Source organism: Plectropomus leopardus, chromosome 19 (genome assembly GCF_008729295.1).
Source record: "Plectropomus leopardus isolate mb chromosome 19, YSFRI_Pleo_2.0, whole genome shotgun sequence".
In the NCBI taxonomy this organism is placed as follows: domain Eukaryota; kingdom Metazoa; phylum Chordata; class Actinopteri; order Perciformes; family Serranidae; genus Plectropomus; species Plectropomus leopardus.
In genome coordinates this window covers 24892890-24915902 of record NC_056481.1, presented here as the reverse complement: position 1 = coordinate 24915902, position 23013 = coordinate 24892890, and the positions used below count along the sequence as shown (strand labels likewise).

The following is a 23013-nucleotide window of genomic DNA, read 5'->3' as shown; positions in this document are numbered from 1 at the left end:
ACTGTGGCCTTGGTTTTGCCACTGCTGTGGTCCTGCATGAAGCTACGTCTGTGTTGTGGGTCCTGGTTGCGCCAATGCCGTAATCATGCTTGATGCAACCCTCTACTGCCTTTATTATGAGCCACGCCTCCACTATCAAATATGCATGAGACTCTTATCAACACCCACGATATTACATTTAATCATTTTACACCTATCGTTAATGTAATATGACATGCATCTGTTTCCATTATTGCTGTGAACCCCCCCTCTAGTGCCCTCTCTCTTTCTCTTTCCTTTTTGTCATGATTGTATTTCATTTGTTATTTACGACATAAAGCTTGTCAATACCATCCAAACAATGCATCAAGTTTGGTAACAATTGCTTGTTTTTTGATTTTTGATTTAGGATTATTTATATAGAATTTTGCATGAAGACACAGTTTTAAAAATGTGTAATTTTAAACTGTTGGGTGAAATGGTGATTCCTGTCGCTGTGTGTGAGACAGGTGCAGCAGCAGAAACGCAAACACTGAAATGGCAAAAAATGTCTATATATATGTATATATATATATGAATGTCTCAAAACCAAATACCCACCCTATTAATGAATACTGGAATAGCTGAATATTTGGTTACAGCCCTAGTAACAACACTGTGGTTAGGTTTCCTTAGGTTTAGGCACAAATAACACATGGTCAGATTTAGGGAAAAATAGGGTTTGGGTTAAATTCCTACTTTGTTAAGGTTAAGGAACCTTTGTCATCATGGTTACAGTAATAAGATAGGGGTAGGGAATGATAGTGGTTGTGCTTTTCAAAGAAAAACAATGGTGACTCTTATTTGGAAACAGCAAACGGCAGTCTTGCGTGTTCAAAGTCAAACATTTTGTAGAGCCAACCGTCCACCTGACCATCCTCCCTATGCAGACTTTGTTGCTCTGTAATCGCTGCTTTCGTAATTTTCAGCCAGAGGGATTTTTCACTTAAACATTTTGTAGTTGTTGCTGAAATGACTCATATTTAATCTTTTGAGGACAGTCTTAAGTTGCCATAGGTCTCTTTCATCTTTCTTCTTCACTCCTTTGTGCACACTCACTCAGTTTTTTTGGGGACAGCATGCTCCAGGCACATTCACAGCCATGTCACACTCTTTCCATTCCTTAATGATTCATTTAACTGGACTCTAAGGGATATTTGCTGCTTTGGGGGTTTCCTTGTATCCGCCCCCTGACTTGTGCTTTTCCATTACCTTTGTTTTAGACACAGCCCTATTTATACTACAATCAATAGACTACACACGGGTAATCTCCATTTAGCTAATTACATGACTTCTAAAACCAATCGGCTGCACCAGTGATGATTTAGGTGTGTTCCAGTAAAGGAGGTGAACATGTATGCAAACACCCTGGGAACCAGGGAACATTCCCACAACATTGGCTAATGTTACCTACAAGTTGTAAAAATGTTTTAAAGAAAAAATTTCATTCTAATATACAGAACCTTTTTGGGGAGTTTTTCCTTAGGTGATATGAGAGTGTAAGGGCAGAGGGATGTCATATACTGTAAAGCCCTCTGAGGCAAACCATGTTATGCGTTTATCATTTTAAATAATGTTCCTGTAAGGTTAAATGCTGACTAAGATGTAACATTTTAACTGCAACATTCTGAGGATGTTTTGGCGATGTTGAGAGGTGACAGATCATTGAATGTTCTTTTTTTGTAATTTTTTTTTTTTGTTTCATGATAACAAAAGAAGAAAACTTTCAAAGCAACATTCAGAAAATTCCAGGATGTTTTTAAGGCCTAAGATTACAGAACATTTTTATGAAACATTCCTGTAATGTGATCTGTAAAAAAATAAAGAAAGAAAGATGACGTGTATATCCAATGTAATCCTAACTTTAAGAAGAACATTAAGGGTACTAAAAGAAAACATTCCACTGAAAACACACCGAAGACATTGCATGCATTGTACCATTCAGAATGTTCCAGAATGTTTTTAGAACTAACATTTGTTAGCTAGGTTGTCACTTTTGGCTCTGAAAATTCAAGATAGCAGCCAAAATGCCAAACTCAAGGTTTGAGTCCACAAACCAATTGGTGATGTCAGAGTAGCTCCATCCACTTTTTAAACAGTCTGTGATATGTGGTCATAAAACAAAACAATAGACAAGTGACATTTTTGACCAGATGGTGGTACTAGAGGAAAAGTCACTCATGGATGTCTGTGCATAATGCCATCGTAATCTAGCTGATGTTTCAGTCTGGACCACAGTGGTGGACCGACACGGACAGAAAGACTGGCTTTGCTGTCCTAACCTGCTGCTAGCATGGCTGAAAAGCCAAATTAAATTTACTTGAATGTACTGGAGTATTGTTACAATTATTTACCATTATAAGTGTGAGAAATCCACATAGCAATGTATGATGTGCCAAATACAAGGCGTAAATTCTTAGTATCAATACAACTGATTAATGCCTTGAAAAATGATTTCAGATTGATACAAGTCACACTAGTACGACAAAATGCCATTTATCTATTGATATAGTATGATCACAGGAATATAAATTGATGCATTGATACAGTGGAAGTATTGTTACACCCCTATTAAACATGAAACATGAGAACTTCCAAGAGGTTAAAGTACTTTCTATAGGCGGTGTATGAATTCCAAAAGAAGAAAAGGCAAAAAGTGCAAAGGATTTATTTGCTGAGAGATCCAGTCATCAATGAATTCTTACATTCCTACATATGGTGCCATAAACCTCCTCCCAAGTTACCTCCCTCCAGTCTTATTTGGCAGGCCATGAAATTAATCACAATTGCTGTGATCAGTGCAGCCGATGTGACCGGTGGCACTTTTCTGAAATGTTAATAAAGCCATATTGAATGGTGCACTATTCTCGGCAGGAAGTCCGTAGCCTGTGGCTGCTCACTAAATCTCAATGACTTCATTAACTCATTACCATGAGTCACGGCACGCAGTGCCAACAGCAATTAAAACACGACAGAAAAGAGCGGTGTCCTTGGGCCACTGTTCTGCTCGCGAGACTGATGCGCTTTACTAGATTTAGCAGGATGATTGACATATCAATAGGCGGCGAGGTGGATTAAATGGACTCAGTCAATATTCAGATTTGTCTCACTCGCAACTGAAGCAAATTGTGCACACCTTGTCAAGTGCTGTCGGCTTTTGTGCTCCGGGCTGCGTGGAAATGCTGCAGTTGAGGCAGGATATCCTGCCTGTCACATCCAGCAATGTGACGTGCCTCTGAAGGATTTCATTTGAATTTTTTAAAAAATGCTCCAAAAAATGTGACTTTTTAACTTATGGTAATTGAAAAATTACCAAAAGCTACACAAAGTGGAAGTCAGGGGAAAAAAAAATCCTAGAGGGCATGAAAGGTCACCAAGATTTTCTCCTGGTACAGAGAAGACTGGTTAATATTCATCCACGCTTTTGTCTTTTTATTCCTTATTCAACCAGGAGGCCAGAGGAGACGGAAAAATCGTAACTTTCAATGAATATGTCAGGGCTTTAATTCAACTCTCTCCTCTGTCTTTTGTAGAAACACATTTCTATTCATGAAGCCAATCCTCCGTAGTCATGACACTGCATACTTATGTTTCTTTTGTAAAACTCCAGCAAAATGGTAATTAAATTGCAACTGTGGGCTTCTGTCCCCTATGCAGACTTAAAGAAGCCTTTATCTTAGCAAATGACTGGCAGTTGATTATGAAAAACCCAACATTCCTTCTTTCTCTTTCTCCTGCGTGAAGGCAGTCCACCCACACCTCCTGCTTTTGTGGGCACTATTGTTATGGCTCCATTGTTAATGAGTTTAGAATTAACTGGCTGTAATGACTGGAGACTGGAGCCCCTGCTGAGCCTGATTGTGCTGTTGAATGGGGAGCTGGAGGAGTAATGTATGGACGGATGTGCATGCTGTGCGCAGGTATTTGTGTCTGTTACTTGCCTGTGCGCTGGGGAAAATATGAGCGCTGGCAGAACTGGGATGGTGGCTTTTGGGGACGGTCACACCTCGATGCTCGTTGCTGCTGTACAGGCTGACATCAGGTGTCATCCTGTGGCCGTTCATCTACTTCAGGGGATTGGTTTTATTGTGATTTTTTATATCAGGCAGACATCAGCTGGTAAAGCTGTGGCCCCAGTCAGTTGGGGTGTTGCCCAAACTCACCCATTTCGCTTTGAATTGCTTTTGGCTCATTTAGAGACATTTAATTGGTATTAAAACATTTTTAGACTTGGGTAGATTCATTAAAGGAGCTGTATATGACATTTTAGAGCATATCTATGATTCAGAGTTTGAGTTGAGCAGAAATTATCCGCACATAGCTCTCATGTGTAGACTTGTGCTTTATTTAGATGCCTTTCACAAGTTATTTGAGCCTTTAAAACCTGAATTGGTTTGAATTAGAAAAAAGGAATGACCAATATGGTAAGAAGTGTCCCACAAATTGCAGGAAATTAATAAAAAGTCATAAAAATACCTAAAAAAACCCCTAAAACTTAGTTTTAAAAAGAAGAAAGAATCATTCGAGAAATATATATATAATTGTTTTTCCAGCACTTTTATTTTTATTTGTATTTTTTTAAATCTAATTTGTGGCTTGTTTTTACTTGTTTTTTTACTTTATTTTCTTATCAAGTTTTAATTTACTAATTCTTGTTAAGTTGTGCATTGCCTTCTCTTCATATTTTTGACAAAAATCAAGCCAATTTGCTCAGGTTTCAAAGGGTTAAAGCCAATATTGGCTGATACCGATGACATGCTGATGTTGTCCATGTCTTGGGGTCCTCCCCCTTGAAATGTCAGTCATCAAACACTTCACTTCCTGCATTGTGGTAAATTTTATGCACCCTTTTTTGGTGGAAATGTCTTTATTTATTTAAAGTAAAACACAAAAGTCGGGTGGCAGGCGACAATTAAAACAGAAAAAAATAGGAATATAATGCAGTAAAGTTCTTAAGCATTCTTTATTATCTTCAAATATTTTTTAACCTATAGACCAGCTTTTCTTATTTATTGAAAAAAGTATCTCTGCTGAGTCAACACACATGTAGGCATGACTCTAAAGTCGTCTTTGTTTGGTCCAGTAACTTCTTTAAATGTACATGTGGCACCTGTTCACATCATTGACACATTAATTGCTTTTAATTATGAATAATATGTGTCATTTTTAGAACCAGTAAGTTATAGGGAATATTCTTGCTTATTTTTTTGGACAGTGCACATTCTTTAGGCTGTTTTCACGCACTAAATTAATACATAATCCACGTAATCAGAAGGCTGCAATCAAGTGACCAATGCAGTTACAGAAGTAAGGAAGGAAGGAGCATAAAGAACGAAGGTCCACGTATGGGGCCAGTGGATCGGTGAAACACACACAGGACTTTCCACAGTAGACCAGTGACCATGCCCACTGTGAAACTAAGTGAATTTTGATTTATTTTAAGTAGCATTGTCATCATGTCTCTTTTCCTAAGCCTAACCTACGTAATTTTGCATTAAGTACGTAACTTTATGATGAGAGCATAACGCGTCAATACCATTGGTGGGACGTTAATTTGGTAGATCTGTGTATCCACTGAATTGTATGTTTTCTAATAGTATCTTCACATTTATTGGTTCAAGTTACTTTTCAGAACATTTTTAAGAAAATATGCTTTCAAAAAGTGTTGTTAATGAAAGCAGCCATTTTCAAAACATGGCAAGGACATGTCCCCAGCGTCCACTGTGTAAATGACAGCTATGCTTGATTTCAATCTCTGCTAAGGGTGCCAGGAATCCATTATGTCTTTACATAGAAAATACTTGTTTGCTGCTGCATTGTGTCTCTGAATGTCTCATAGAGCACCATTAATGACATGTCGGACAGTAACTAATTCACTTATGATTGTTATAAGGGATTACAGACTCTAGTACAGATTACAGCCCTGTTAATCTTATGAGACCCAGTTTTAATTTAACCACTACTGCTCTCTGTGATGCATAGCTTTTTTTTTGCTGTCATCATTAGATCACAGCTCTTAAATGCTGCCAGTAGGCTAACTCCTGCACTATACTGCACTGACGTTTTGGCCACAGCACTAAGTTTTGTAGTAGTGTGATGATATAAAACAAACACTAAATGTCAACTCCTTTATTCTGACACTTAAAATGAGTGATTCTAAAAAGTGTTTGAGGCTACAAGAAGTTGTCTCTTTATCTTAACTGCGATACAGCAGGTTTCCAACAGCTCACTTTACCAGCTTTTCAAGATTGATCCGCTCTGGAGAACATTTTCAAAAAGCTCCATGTGCAGTGAGGAAAACGTTAAAACCTTAAGTATGGGAACAAGGCCCAGTCACAGAAAAAAATGCTTTTAGATCCATCTTAATGTCGTTGAACTTTAAATAATCATGTTATTGATATTAATTTTGTTTGTGTGCATTCAAAGGAGAAACAGAACCATACGAAGGCTTGCTTCTAGTAACTCCTTTGTCTCATTTACATGTTGTCTTTTTAGCCAGCTAGTCTGCATTAAGAAAATAAATAGTTTTTGGTTCTGTTGAGGGTGTGTGAACCCTGCAGCTTTACTGTGAGAGCAGGACCTCTGGAGAGCTGTGTGTAATTACTGAAGCTGTGTTAACTCCATCTCAATACAGTAAACACCTCCACACTGGCTGCTCCTTAAACCATGGATATTCAACTTGTTTTGCCTGGGGCCACTTTTGCAAAATGACAGGAGGCCAGGGGCCACTTAATAAATGGACATTAATAATTTTGCTAATTTTTATTAGTTTGCCATCCTCACTCATCTTTGTCCAGTTGTAGCAGACCTGTACCGGGCCAGGAAGACTGTTTCTAGGACTTGAGGACATTTGGGGCTTATTAAAGACTTCTGTTGGGGGTCTTTGGGATCCTCCCCAAGTACTTTTTTGATAAACAAAACTCTATTTTAATGCATTTCTCATGCTCTCTGGCACCCTATTTATATTCCAAGTACAGAAAACGTATCCATTGTAAATCTGTTTACTTTCACTGTGAATGAAAATGGTTGGCGGACCACATTCCGTACGTTTACATGATGTCAGAAAAACTCAAATTTTTGTGTTTGTCTGACTAAAACTGGGCTTTTAAAGTACATGTCTACTAAATTGCATTTGTGGAAATCGGACTAACACACCCAGATAATTCGATTGGAAGTCGAGCTATCCAGTCATGTGCACACCTCATTGGTCTTTAACTGGACTGGGCGTTCTGAACGTGTTCCTAGTCACCAAACCGGCCTCCCTTGGTGGTTGGGGATAGGGGTTCCTCATAATTTATGAGTGGGGACGGGGTGCTGCAAAACGGGTCAGACATTTTAAAAAATGTAAGCACTAAGGAGGAACTTGTGTTTTTAATTTTGGCTCAGGTGATAGACATACAGTTTGAAAAGATAGTATTTTATATTTACTTTTAATAAAAAAGTCACACCCCAGCCACACCCCACCTCTGAAATATAAATTACAGTCCCACAACACTTGCATGGAAGCTTAGTGAAGTCCTGCTGTGGACGGGCTGCAGCAAAACATATTCTAGCCACCTAAAAAAATCTGTATCAGTGTAAGTGTACATTATTTTTTGATATTGTCTCCTCTTTACCTTCCACAACAGCTGATGGAGGCAGCGGTAGACCAGCAACTCCACTGTTCAGTGGAGTGAGTGTTTTTCTCAATAGTGTCTGGTGTTTTTGATATAATGGCTTCAAATCCCTGTCAGTAAGGGCTGTCTAACAGCAAGGTTAAGCGCTGAAAATATTCTAAATGTTATAAGGCTACACTTAAACTGATGTTGATTTTTTTTTTAAGGTGGCTTAAATCTAATCAATGAAGGCAGAGTTTGCTCAGCGCTGTTTGATTATATGTATGTGACGCAGCGATTTTCTACCTGGAAGTTATTTTGAATAAACATTTGTGATTGTGATTGGGTCTATATCATAGACTGTATAAATAATATAGTTTTATATTATATCTCAAACTGCCATGGCAGAGTCGGCCATGCTTCCGTCAATAAATGGATTCTCCCCTGGTGCTTGTATACTGGGACGAAGACAGTAGTCAAGTTAAAAGGCCTTATCAAGCTGTGACTGCAGCTTGACTGAGCTGTGTGTGTACTGATTGTCTCATTTCCTATTCCTACATGTGTTAAATGCAGAAGATGTGGTGTGTGGGCGTGGTGGCTTTACAGTTTGGCAAGGCAACTTTGATAGATCTGGGCTGAGCAATGAAACGACTAATGTAGCTTATTACTACAACTTACTTACTATGATGATGTCAAATGGTGTTATATTCAAGGTTGGCGCCCTGCTGGGGCGGCACCACAGGGAAATGCCTCAGGGTTGAAGCGAAGGTCACTATGGCCTGTTTATAACATCCATAACAGGGCAAGACAGGTCAACTGTACATCAGTGCTTGGCAAAAAATGTGTTTTAAGTATAGAATAGTAAACTCTCAGGATTTGGGGGCTTTGAGTGTGCGCCTCCTGTGTCTCTCCTGCTCTTCTTCTTCTCTCCCCCTCTGTCCCGCAGCATAATTCTCTATAATGAGCTTGTGGACAGGAGATGAGATATGATTCTTGGAATTAAAACAGCATTTTCTACTTTGATCATCCAGCAGTGTGTGAAGCACTGAAATAAGACTCTCCCCTTCTTTATCGAATCTTTGCTCTGGTTCTCCCTCTCTTAATCTTTCCCTTGCTCGCTCGCCCTGCTCTATCTGAGCTTGGGGGATTGCTGTACGAGATGGAGAGTTAATGAAGAAAGCTTTTTTTTTCCTCCCCTGCAAGAAGACTGGTAAACTCTGGCAACTTTGTGCTCCGCTTTTGTTAATCACGTCACAATCGGCTTTCATGCTTTACAATCTCAACCCCTGAACCAGTTAAGCATAAATATTTAACATCATTATTTTCAAGCCCTTGAGAATATGTCTTAAACAATTGCATGAGCTGCAACACAATCCGAACTATTTTTTTGCTCCTAAAGTTGGCCGAGTGGCTGCGGCCTGTGAGACAATCCCAGCAATATCCCTGTTATTCCTTTTCATTACACTCCATCTTTTTTTACATCACTTCCAGGCAAAAACAGCCGTCACACAGCCCCTCGCTCTCATGCACACACTCACACTCATGAGCAGCCTTGTATTCGTAAACTTCAAGTGAGATGCAACATTGTCAAAGAGCCATTTAAGATGCTATCATCTAATATGGAGGCTGACGTGGGCTGTTGCTGGCAGTGTGGTTATGTAAGCAGCTTTCTCAGGGACTGATAGCAATCCAACACACCCAGCAGGGGAGCCAGTGTGTGTGTGTGTGTGTGTGTGTGTGTGTGTGCGTGTGTGTGTGTGTGTGTGTGTGTGTTTCGGGTGAGGGGCTGTGGGGGGGGTGAAACAAATCACACATTCAGTATGCTACATAATATTGCACCCAGTGTTTTGCCACAGGTACAGAGTGAGGCACTCGTTCGTGCCAATTGATTTGTTAATATGCTAATGTGCCGTGATTAGCGAAGCAAGAAGCCAAGCGCATCTTCGCTCAGTGAGGTGTTGATTGAAAGAAATCAACAACCGGGGTGGCAGATGAGAAAGAAATGCACATTTTGGAAATGAAAACTTTGAACCCAGCAGATGCTAATGCTTCACCAGCCTGGTTTAGCCAAATAGTATTACCAAATGGGTATTTTAAAGTGTTAGTCTTTTTTATTACAAATTCTGTGTAGGTGGTACCCCAGACGCCATGCAGAGCCACAGCGTAGGCATAACTACTTCCTGGTAGTCTTTAGTGCCATGACAAAACACTTGCAATAGACTTAATGTCACATCTGACACTTCATTTTGGCTAAGACGTAAACTAACATATCCTCTTTTTTTTAAATCATTTATATCATAAAATACTCACCAAAGTCATATTTGAGTGATGCTGTGTCTGCTCTGGAAACCTATCAACATCACAAAGACCAACAGTAAAAGAAACATGAGTGGTCACACAATCAGACAGGTTGTATCAAGCTAAGATTATGTTAACCACATTTATGTGGACATAAGACCAAAAGCAAGCACAAAAAAATGTCATTAATAATCCCTCATTGCACTAAGAGGAAAACTGTGTGAGCATCCGTGCAAATACAGCAGGTCAAAGACAGTGACCATTGATTGCAATTGAAAGCTAATTAGGGAATAATTTTACCATTAGCCTTTGCTTTCTTCTCTGAATGAGTTTTTACTCAGCAGTTTGTAGAAATGGAAAAGATAATCTGACTATTTTTACTTCTTGCAACCCTATCGCCAGACCATTTTAAATTTGCAATAATTGTTTTTGGCCACTTGGGGGCTGTGGACCATTGTGAGCACAACACTGACATATCAATTCTTTTTGAAATGAAAAGGTGAACTATTTACTTATTTACCCAAGCAGTTAGTGATCAACATTAGCAATTGTTCTTTTGGAGGAATGTGTCTGATAACCAGATGAGTCCAGTTTCACTCTCTTTTACCTCTGTTTTTGGCAACATGATCTCACATAAATATTAGAAAGGACCATAACCTCAGAGTACCTCATTCCACGGTGGCGGCACGGTTGGGTTTAGACACTAAAATTACCTGGTTATGTTTAAAAAAAGATTGTGTCTTTGGTTAAAGTAACTACGCTTGTTACATCTGTGGTGGCACAGATGGGTTAAGGCACCAAAACTGATTGGTAAGGTTTAAGATAAAGATGTGTTTTCGGTTAAATAACCTAGTTTGTCGCATATGGGACGTAAATAGGCTAAGTGATGTAATTATGTCACGTAACTAGAAAGTAAGGTATTTATTTATAGGACTTAAGTATGTCAAAAGAAGCAAAACTTTTCATTTCAATTGTAACAGTGGTCTCCAGAGTGAAAGTCTGGTGCTTGTTAACCCACCCACTAACCTGACCTCGTCCCTGTCCCTCTTTATACAAGCTATGGGGTCATAACATTAACCACCACCCATTCTGTGATGTCATTGAACAAGGGAATTTGTGTGTCCGCCGCAACAAAGGATACTGACTGACTTTCCATTGGCACTGTTTCCATGGTGCTGGCACATAATTTCAACACAATACCACCATCACGTGTTGTAGTGTTAAGTGTTCATTTCACATATTTCTGTCAAACCAAGTAGGTTTTTGGGCTCTTAACAACTTCTGAGAAAAATCTGTGCTTTTAGCTCCTAAATGCTCCACTATGTTCACCAGCTAGTCTCTAACTGCTGTTTGGTGCTGTGCAGGTGGTGCACAGTGGGTTTTTAGAGCTCTTTTTCTAAAAACTGCTGCCTGCTGTGGCTGAAACAATGCTGGGAGCGATGAGTGAAACAAACGTGAAAGCTGTGGGCCTGACAGCTTAACAATGAGCTGAAACTCACTACAGTGGTTCCCACAGAATTGGAATCTATGTGTGGCGGTAGCTGACAAAGGGGAGCAGGTGGGATGACAAACTTTTGGGGTTTTTTGTTGTTGTTGCTGTTTTTTATATTGTGTGTCCCTTTTTTTTTATCATTCTGTGTCCCATCTTTAAATTCGGACGTTTTTGTGGGTCAGTGAATGCAGAGCTCTCTATGTGCTCTGTCTCGATGTGTTGATCTGGTCAGAGCATAGCAGATCAGATTAGAAGAGCAGCTGCTACAGAAACGGTGAATGCAAACTTTTAGACCCAGTTCAGTGAATGGTTAAGAATCACTTTCACTGTGCCTGCTGCTCCATCTGTGCCAGAGTACGCTCTGTGCTAGGGCTGTGATGGTAACCACATTACCGCAATACCACAATACCGAAATACTGTGGTTATGTGAAGCCTACCACGGGATTACGCTCATTACCGTCATCACCACTTTTCTTTTTGCTGGTGAAAGTTATAGGAATGCATATGGTGTGTGATGTGAAATATAAACATAGTAATCATTGTGTAGTTATCATTGTTAACTTCCTTCCATATGCTCAATGGCATCTGAAGAAAGAAAACTTTTTCACTGTTTTCCCCTTCAGCTTCTCATGCGCAAGGGGCAGCGACAGGCTAATGGGGGATTTCTTTCTTGTGGGTGGCAGTGGTGGTGGTGATGGCCGGGGTGCGGTAAACCGCCAAACCGTGGTAGTACGTTGCTCTATCACCGCAGTGACAAAAAATCCATACCATGACAGCCCTACTCTGTGCTCTGAGACTGTGGTGCAGTGTGTAACCAAATGGCATATACATTCCAATAGCGCTCCTAATGATAGTCTTGCTCTAAATATCTTAAATCTGTTCATGGTGGCAGATGTTTTAAAAGTGCTGGTTTGTAACAAATAAACTAATGTGAAGGACACCCTGCATTAAAGCTCCACAAAGTTGAGGGAAGCTGCAGATTCAGGTTATAACTGCAAGCTCATTACTACAAAAGACATCTTTCTGGTTCCCTTTGTAATGTTATTTGTGTAAAATTACTAATTATAGCCGCAATAATCTCAGGATTTAATTTCATTATTTAGCATTACTTTTGTCATGCAAAATAAAGGACAATTGCATTGGCAGTGAACGTTTGCACGGTTGTGTAATTGTACAATATGGGCATAATTACAAGGCATACTGCAATGTTTTTTGTTTTCTTTCTGCCCTCTTTTTAGTGATGACAGATCTCTGTAATCAACTTGATTACTGCAGAGAGAAATGATGGCCAAAACCACAAAAATAAGATTTGAGCTGTAATAAACTGGAAGTATCCTTTCAGTCAAAACATTCAGATTATGTACCAGTAAGGCAGTAAAATACTAAAGTATGTTAGCAGCAGCTCTACAGGCTATATTGAGAGTTTAGAATTAGCACATTACAAGAATACATTTGTGGCAATGAAATAATGAGCAGTTTGTTTGAACATGGTTTCAGCTCCCAGGCTCATGAGGTGAATGCATCTGCACCATTTGCAAATATGGATTACAAGATATTATATATGCTACAATATGTGTTGATATGAGACGCAAGAAGTATGTGAAGTCTTACGCTCATAAAAAAGCATTTAGCTTTATTGAGACATACATCACAGCATGGCAGCAGCCCTGGAGTCCCTGTTCCATTCACATAGCCTTAACGTCAGTGAAATGTCCTTTGCTATCAATGAAACTCACAGCTATGAAGTTTGAGCAAAAAGAGATCTACTTTTATGTGTTTTATAAATTATATACTGCTCTGTAAAGATCAGAGTGGGATCATATACACTTTTAAATTTGACAAGTTAATTTTACTCAAAATAATCGTGGAAACTGATTGCCTTGAAAAGTAAAGTAAATATAACTGTTAACCAGTTTATGTTTACTTTATATCTAATTGTTAATTTTCCTTCAAATTTAGCTGAATTTACTCATTTTTTTTGAAGCTGTTGCAACTTAAAAATGACAAGTGAACTTAACTCGTTTTGTCTAAGTGTTTTGTTCATGTTTTAAAAAATACAACTTTGACTGACTAGTTTGCAGCCAGTGGAATACAGATATAAAACACAGTAAACTGGGTTTACTGAATCTGCTAAAACTTCAAAAGATTGACCTAATAAAATTTGTCATTTTTTAGTTGCGGTAACTTCACAAAATTGAGTAAAAAGAACAATTTTAAGTAAACTTAACAATTTGATTTGATTTGATTTATTTTGCAAATGTAAAAAGAAAATAGAGACATTAAAATCCAAAAAAGCAGACAGACAAAAAAATTAAAGCAGTATATACAGACAATGACAGACATACAGCAAAAGAAATGGTCAAGCATGATGACTTGGTTTAAAGAGGTTTGAAAAGGAGTGAGAAGAAGTACAAACTTTTTTAATCCTACCCCTTCTCCATAAGTCATTGACTTTTAATGGACCAGCTTTCTTATTGATTTAACCTATATACTAATTGATTAAATATATATGCCCATACCCGCATACCCAAAATCAAATATTTACTAATGACTATTTTTTAATGAATATTTACTGAAAAAGAGAAACAAGGAAAAAATGAATATTAATTAACCAAATGAACAGTAACCCCTGTAAACACCTGGTGATTGTCAAACCCCCTCTTCATCCCTGTACCTTGTGAAAAACATGTTTTTATACATTATTTTGAACCGGTTTATGTTTGGACATTGTTTTAGCTCCACATTTAAACTGTTCCATAGCTTCACTCCACAGATTAATATGCAAAAACCTTTCCTGGTGGTGTGAACACTGTAAGTTTTGAAATTAAATTTAAAAGTTTCCTATCTTCCTATTAAATATAAAAGTACATTTAAGTTGTTATAGTAATATTTATTTTTCAAGGCAGTTGGATTCCTAGATTTCCACATTTTTAGACTTAGCAATGTAGATTTCAGCCGCACATAGCTTCCTACAAGAAGAAGTAAAGTGTTCTTCTTGAAAACTCATAAAAAGCCCCTCTTATCTTGTGTATATTGTGAACACACGACACGTTTGGGGCTGACATAGTGAGCTGAGTACACAGCATTGATTTCAGAAGATAGCCCTGCTGATCTGTCAAGGCGAGCCAAGGTGAAGGTGGCTGGAAGTGCAGCAGAGCCGTTGTCGAACGAGTTACCTTGGGCTGAAAACCTGAGCAAACATTGTTAAGTGCTGATGGTGGGCATGCTGGCAAGTAGATTTGCCTCAGTAGGGAGGTCTCCTCAGTGCACCGACTCCTCTGCAGCTTTTCACTGGCAGTTTCCCTCTGTGGTGCTGCACCAGAAAGTCAGGAAATTCTGCCTGTTACAGCCAGCTTCTCCTGCAGACTACATGAAGCAGTTGACTGTAAAAACACAGCCCTATTCCAATTAAGGAGCTGTTTACAGTCGAGCTGCCAACTACACTTATGTCATTTGTAGCCCTGCTTTAAAAGTCTCATTTTTTCAAATTCCATCTCTCCACTGACAGTCAGTTTTAAACCTTTTTGATTTACCCCGTCTACCCTGCATTGCAAGAAAATTGTGCGTCAAAATAGCTGCCTGCTGTACATGGCAGCGCCGTGAAATGCGACGATTGTTTTTCTTGTGCAGCGCTGAAGGAAATGCTGAATCTCCCTGTAGCGCTCTTCAACCTCACAAGTTTCTGTTGACTAAAACACTGCACACATCATAAATATACCGCATAATGTTGAGTCAGGAGAACTGTAAGTAATGCTGGGCATCAAGGTTTCTTGTCACATTTTGGTTCTAAATAACCATGCGGGAACACTGGGACCGGTAAATGGAGGTGTGAAACACCACAAATGGATGAGTTTGGTGTTTTACAGCGTATATAGCAGGGTTGCTAACACATAATTCACCTGCATTCCCTCAACCAAAGCAAACTGCTAAAGCTGAAGGTTTAAAGCAGCCACAGATTTTCCCAAGCCTTAAGCCTTTGTAGTAGAGTTCACTGGGTCCACCATGTCCCACTCTACAGAAACACGTCTGCATCGTCCTCATTATCCCCCCTCACCAGGCATAGACACCAAACAAAGGATGCAGGAGATGACAGTGTGTGTCCTCTGGGTGAAACACTCCACAGCCATCAATATACCAGCCTTGCATTACATGTCCGATGGATTTATCAAGCCATCAAAGTTATTGACTGGAATAACGCTCAAGGTCATCTGGTAGGAATCTTCAGTAGCCCTGCTTAACACAGTACAGTAAGGGGTTAATGTCGGTGGTCTGTCCTGCTCCGTTAAAGTGCAATGAGTTCAGATTTCACCGCTTCATGAGGTCAAAACAACCATAATAAATCTAAGGGAGGTTATCAAGAGCTTCTGATCAATACTAATGTAAGGAAGCTCAAGGCTGCCAAAACTGAAATAAAATAATTTGGTGAAATTGGATTTTCAGTGGAGATTTGTGTGTTCAAAGTGTGTTATAACATGATTCAGTCATTTCAAAAAGCGAAATGATTTAACAAGTACAATTTAAAAAAAAAAAAAAAAACATTCTTTAGAGATATGAAAACAGATATATAAAATGAAATAATAAATACTAACATTTGCACATCAAATATTAGGAGTGGGGGAGAAATCAATACAGCATAGTAATGTGATATATTTATGTGGCAATATTGTATCTTTACACAGGTTCCAAGTGTAATATTTTTAAATCATATAAATGATTAATATTACAAAAACAAATTAAACTTTTGAAAGCCTACTAAAATGATAAAATCAATTGCATTTTTTAGTTCACTAGATACATTTTGCTGCAATAAAAATGACTACTTTATATTATTACATAAAATAGATGCTGATTCCTCTTGCAGATCAAAAAAGGTAATAAAATGCAGCATATCGCATTGAAATACACAATATAATGTATAGCGCAAAAAATTTAATCACAATAATATTGTAATATGACTGAAGTAACTATAATGTTGTAATGTGGGGCCTTTGGTGATTCCCACCTCTATCAAATATATGATACATATGTTAGCAAGATTTCAAGGTTGTAGGTTTTGTTTCAACATTGGGTAGGAAACATTTAAAATGGGGGGTGGGGGACTAATCACCCCCAAACTTTAAAAATTTTTTTTTTTTTTTTTAAATTATTAATTTTTTACTTTTTTTTACAATAATATATAGTGTGAATTCCTTTAATTTGAAAAAAAAGTCAAGACATATATTACTAATTTCCAAAAATGTATACAACAATTTTATTGGCATATTTTTTTAATTTTATGGAAATGACATGGGGATGCTTGATAATGGATTTTGGGCCAATATCTGATGTGCCGATATATAAGAACTCATTGTGCAGATAAGTGATATCAGTGTTTATATTTTTCCCCAGAGAGAAACATAAAAAGCAATGCTTTTTAATGTATTTAATATGTAAAGATAAAGTAAAGTAAACATAAAAAAAACTTCAACTAAGGGTTGGAGTTTTGTACAAGTTCACTTTGACAGTATCAAAAATTGTTTGTCATATTGGCAGAAATCGGCATGTTGGCGTATTCCGATATTTTATTTAAAAACCAATATTGGCTGATACCAATGATGCACCAATATTATCGTGTATCCCTAAAAATCAGGAGAGGCTGAAATATGGGCTCAAGAATAAGCAGAGACCTTACTGTTATCTTTAGGAGAAACCTTTTAAATATAGAAAGGAGTTTATATATGCATAGGAATGACTTTACATTGTGCATATATACATTTTTCCTCACAGCTGCATCTGTGTAAAATTTTAACATCAGTTATGCAACCATATCTATTTTAACTTTGCCAAGCTAACATTAGCCACTATGAGTTATTGGTCTTACTGGAAAAAGTGAGGCTGTAGCAGCAAAATCACTGAGTGTATTGAGTGGAGTGTAGGTGTGTTTTATTAGGAATTCAACTTTCAAGTTAAACAAAGCAGATGTGCTATTTGCTCTTGTAAAGGTCATATGCTCTCAGTTTAATGGACAATGAATACTCAAGACCCGAGAGGTTCTTAACTTCTCCTTATATTGATGAGAAGGGCTTATCTGGTAAAGGAAACAGTGTAGTGGGTAGAATACAGCCGTGCGTGTTAATCCGCAGTGTGTGTCCTCGCGCTGTTGGTACTGATGTTATGTGTACTTTAGCATTTTAGTACAGAGATGTTCTGTTTGTGTATTCCTCTCACGGGGGATTTCATGTAAACCTCCTGCTGCTATCAGTAAGCTGATGTGGAAAAAAATCTGCAATTCATGTTCATCAGTGTATCTACTGCAGCACTCCCACCTCTTATCATGAATGTACTCCAAACTGTGTATTTGGTCAGTGGGTTTAAGGTCAAAACTGTTGTGCATACCATTCAGAGGCCAGAGCATCCCTGTAGCTGTGTGTTGGTGTGTGGGAGGCAGCAGCAATGAGAAGCTGATGGTAAATCGATAGTGATGGATCAAAGTGCCGCATGGCTGGAGCCCTGCGGTGTCAGGGTGCAGGGAACAACAGTGACTTTTTAGCCCTCCTCCCTTCTTCTCATTATCCTTGCCTCCTACCCCAATTCTCTTTTTTTATCTTGAAATTCCAACTCCTCTCTTACCCCACGCTTGGTGGCATTTTAGTTGTGTGTGTATCTGAATGTGTGTGTGCGTTCATAAGGGAAATAGAGAGAGGTGATTTGATGCTTTGTGTCATGGTGTCAGGTGGCATCAGCCCATAGTTGAAGGGAAGATAAAATGTAACACAATCAATATCCGAACACTAAAAATGCTCTCATTTCCAGCAGCCTTCTGCTCTGCTTGTGTCCACATATCTGTTGCCGTAACATGTGGGCAGTATTTGACTCATAAACGAGATGTTATTCATAAAACGAAGCAATTGTGCTGCTTTATTGTCTCATGTTTGTCACAAATGCTCATTTTCAGAAAAATTAGAATTTCACTCGTAACCAAGACTTGTGAATTTAACCTTATTCTTGCTTTTCAGTGCAAATACAATAACTGCTCGTTGTTCAATGTGACTGTATTTTTTTCTGTTATAATAAAAGCTGAACAATCTAATAAATAACCACTTGGTTCTGTTTTCTAGGCGAAAAACATTGGCCGGTCCGCTCCCAGAGTCACCATGGTAGGGATGGCTGTTATTTGTTAAAGGGTCAAAGTTGCCTCTAACCACTTCTTTATAGTGTCTGTATTTCTCTCATGAACCTGTTAATGATTAATAGCTATAGTCTGATGTAACATCTGTGTTTGGAGGCAGCTTTACACCTGGAGTGTTAATTGTAGTGCAGTGCCTTCCCGTTGACCTCTATCTATCTATATACCTAACCTGTGTATTTTCCCCTTGACATTTAGCTCTCCTGTCTGTGTGATGAATACATGTGTGCAGTTTGGTGTGTGTGCGCTGGTTCTAGGGGTGTAACGGTACACAAAAATTAGTGGTTTGGTTTTAAAAAAAAAAGTTAATTAAGAACAAGCACAGCAGGTTCATAATGAACTTACACTTATTTGCTTTAGATGAGAAGGTCGATACACTCGCGTGGGTTAAGTATGGATCTGAAACCAGCATGCAATTAGCTTAGCCGGGGTCCATCCAAAGTTCAACACCTCTAAAGCTCAATATTAAAAACACACATTACCTCATTTGTTTAATCCGCCCACAAAAAGGAATGTAAAAACAATTTGTGTGGTTTTACAGGGAGTTACAGTTGCTCAGTGAACAACAACAGCTAGTAGCAGAGACTTCCTGGAGTCTTTTCACATTGAGGTCGGCAAAAAAGTGCTGGGTAGTTAGATGAACTATTGTTGTACTGTTGTTGTATTGTCAAGAAATTGCATATGTCACTAAATACTTTATTAGCATGTATGTCTGTAATGCTGAAGATCCATCCAAAGTGAATATGACTGCCAGGGTATTGGATATTTCTTGGTTCAGTGTAGCTTGTGCTTGTATATAAATCAGGCACTGACTAAAATGCACCCGTTAGAAGAGATTTATACAATATTCAGAGCATATCTATGATTAGGGCTGGGTGGTAAATCGTTTTTAACATTTGTGGTTTAGGACGATTTTTTAAAATGCAAATCTAGATTTTCTCTACCGCTGTTCCCTTTGGGCTTCTGTAGTCACAGTGGGATGTGCCATCCCCACAACAACTTCTATAGAAATGAAGAGGGCCAAACTGCTGACTGCGTATCCACTTTTCTTGTGCGCTGTGCTTTCACTACAAGTCGGTGGGTCAGGATGGTTTTATCAGCAATAACTGCCGTATAGAAGGTAATGTATTGAAATGAAGTTTAGCTAGACAGTGGGATACAACAGAGGGACCCACATGCGCTTACATGTACGCCCTACCTAAAAACAGAGAAGCTCGCACTACAACACACACACAGAGAGCGAGACTTCATTCTCTGGTCAGGACGCCATTACTCTACCACATCTTTACATTGCAAACATTTGCTGCTGTATTAATGCTCTGAATGTTGCATACAGCTCTGTTAATTCATTATACTTGACAGCCGCCACGCTGCCAAAGCTCTCTCAGTGGGACTCTAGCTCTTTTAAATATATAGCCCCCATGTCCCAACACCAAATTAGACTAGTTTAAGCTTCTATGACAAACTGAACCAAACCAAAGTTCTAGCTGAATATGTGTACTGTTATACCCCTATCTGGTTCTGTTCAAATCAATGCTGTTGTGATGTGGGCTCGCCTTCAAGGAAACATTGTTAAGAGGAGATTTTCATTGCACTACAGTTTTTATTTTCAACTAAAAAGTCCATTCTGTGAGTAGAGTTTGGATCTAATTAATGAAAAACTAACCAAACTAGGACACACTGAATGTAAACAAGAATATTGTGTACCTCTTGATGTTTGTTGCAGCTGGCCCACATTGTTGTTTCTTCATTGTGTTGTGCCTTAAAACCAAACTGGTCCCATTTCACTCCTCTGTTCTAATCCCTGCCCTTTGAAATGTATGTTTTGAACTGTTTCACTGCAGCTTTTTTCTGTGTTTGTCCACTTTACTGAAATGAATGTCCTAACCTCTATGGTGTGCGTGGTCTTCGACTCTGTCCGTCTCAGTGGAGAGGAGGGCTGGTTTATAAAGGCATGGATAAAGGCAGTTTTGATGATGTTACTTCTTTTATTTTAAGAAGACATCAGATAAATCTGTGCTTATCCTTGCTTAAGATATACGGACCCTCCTCTTCCTCCTCTACCTCTTCCTCGCCCTCCGCCTCCTCTCAAAGGAAGTCTGCTTTTCAACAGCCCACAAATGGAATTGGTTGGTATGTCAATCAACTGTTGAGAGAAATGGCTGTTTTTGATCCTACTATGTGACGTCCCATGAAAATGCCATACTGTGACACTGTTTGATTTCCAGGAAAGATTATTACCTTTGAGTCACCTCGGCTTTGTAGTGAGGGAACAGAGTGAAACTGGACGAGCTCTGTAGGAACATCATGAAGCACTACTTCAATAAAATGGAGCTCTTATTGCCTTTTAACACACAGGGTCACCGTAGTCCACGCTGGCTTCACTGTCTATCACATTTCAAAATGAACTGGATATGGAGTCCATCTCAACCTCCTGCCCTCCCCATCCCTGCTGAGACTATCGTGGCACATTTGTCAAGCTGCAGAGGCAGTGACATGTCAAGTAACTACTTGGCCTTTGGTGTCTTGGGGGTGATTGTGAGTTATGAGATAAAAAGCGATACTTACTGGCAATATAGATGGAAACAGTCTGGACTGGGATTTTATCACACTTGGAAGAACATAGGAACTTTGCAATCTGCGGCTCTAGTGGCTCTCATTAATGGACTAATCTGTGAATGCATAATGATATCTGAGTGTTTCAGTGTAGCTATTCATTTCAACCAATTCAAAACGTGTGTTAATTGGTTTTCACTCATTAGAAGACATGAGATGTAGATTAACTGACAAGCGCAGTCATTTAGCAGTGTACTGTATTTGCAGAGTGTAGGCATACAGATGGTAAGAGCAATAAAAAACAACATAATCAGAATTAACTATATATATTTTTTGCTTTCTTTATGTTTTAGTTGTTTTCGATATTGTTTTCCAGAGTCCTGTTGAATGTAATGCACCATCTGTTGCATTCATGAAATACAGTGAGTCAGATAAGTAGCAAATTTCACTTTTTGGTTATTTGTTAATGTATATGCACACAATTTAGGAAATTAGAAAAGCTGCACTAATCAGTATTTTACATAAATATTGCATTAGCATAATGCAAGTTAAGTGACTATCTTACAGAGAATTATCACCAACTGTGCAGTTCCATTCGGCTCTGCAGAGAGCTACCTGCCAAATGAATTCGGCGTGAAATAAGCTGTGATAATCGTCCGAGTGCTCTACCTCACACTTGTTTAAGGAGCTTTGAAATAAACATGATTTGCTTGTCTTAGACTTGATGGATTTGAAGAGCACATGTTAAAGGTGCTTTATATCTGGTGACATAAATATAGACCCTTTTACAGCCGACGGCGGTATTTTGCCCCTGCTGTCCAGACAAATTTGCAGTCTTTCAACACTGAATTGAAACTGTTGCTGGCATGAAAATGTCTGGTTGTTGAGTGTTTGGTTGTCAGAATCAACATTCCAACAGTAGAACAGGTCCAGTGTCAAGTCTCTATTTGATCGTTTGACGAGACGATATGGTAGCTAGTTTAGACGCAAAATTTTACAGAATTGGCAAGCTGAGAACATCTGTAAGCCGAACGAGCAGTCATGCCTTTCAAACATAAAAGCCGCAGTAAGAAAAGACAAGGGAGAAAAGAGCAGAAGAAGATAGAGAAGCTCCCTAAATTGGATTCCTGGTCAACGGCCTACAGACAACCTTGTCCTAGCAGCAGTGCAGCAGTTGGGCTGGCATTGGCTTCAATGCTGCCCTCAATGGTGTGTCAAAAACCATGCAGCAGATAATGTTAGGATGTCAAGATAGATATGACGTTAGAGAGGCTGTTGCGTTAGATGTGGATATATACGTGTGTGTGTGTGTGTGTGTGTGTGTGTGCGCGTGCTTCATAACTAGTAACTCGTGTGCATTTTGACCCATCTAGTATACTGTACACCACTGTTGATATCAGTAGCTGTGATGGCCGGTGGAGAGAAGACCCACATAGCAAATTATTTTTAGTCTAGTTACTATTGGCTTTGCACATTGCTGCTCTTTCTGCCAGCACATAACGCCATACCAGAGGTCAGAGGTAAAATTTAAGCCACTGTATTTAGGATTGGAATATATATTGCATAGACACCCCCATGATCTAAACCAAGGATCCTGATGTAAATGGGCCACATTCAGTGTGAAGACTGCAGCAATTTTACTTATTCTTTTGTTTCTACAAATGTATTCCATCAGCATAATTCAAAAGATGGCATAAAAACTCCATAAAAATTCCACACACACTGGTTTTAAACTGTGATTTTGAGGAGCCAGAAAATATGCTGAGTTCAGGAATGTGGAAATGACTTGAAAATCCTTTTGGGTCTTTTCAGTCTTGCAGTTGCACTCTGTCTGATGTTGGAGCTGGGAAGCTTCTTAATCTTGTTTTCTATTTTCACAGCATATTCAA

The 23013-nt window shown here is 38.8% G+C and overlaps 1 protein-coding gene across 1 annotated transcript in view; it reads left to right on the top strand.

Moving 5' to 3' along the window:
- LOC121958945 (protein shisa-6) overlaps positions 1–23013 on the top strand; it is a 90378-nt gene that overhangs the window by 46037 nt on the left and 21328 nt on the right. The window contains exon 4 of the mRNA XM_042508130.1: positions 18501–18539. Coding sequence (XP_042364064.1) covers positions 18501–18539 — 39 coding nt within the window. The remainder of the gene's footprint in view (positions 1–18500; positions 18540–23013) is intronic.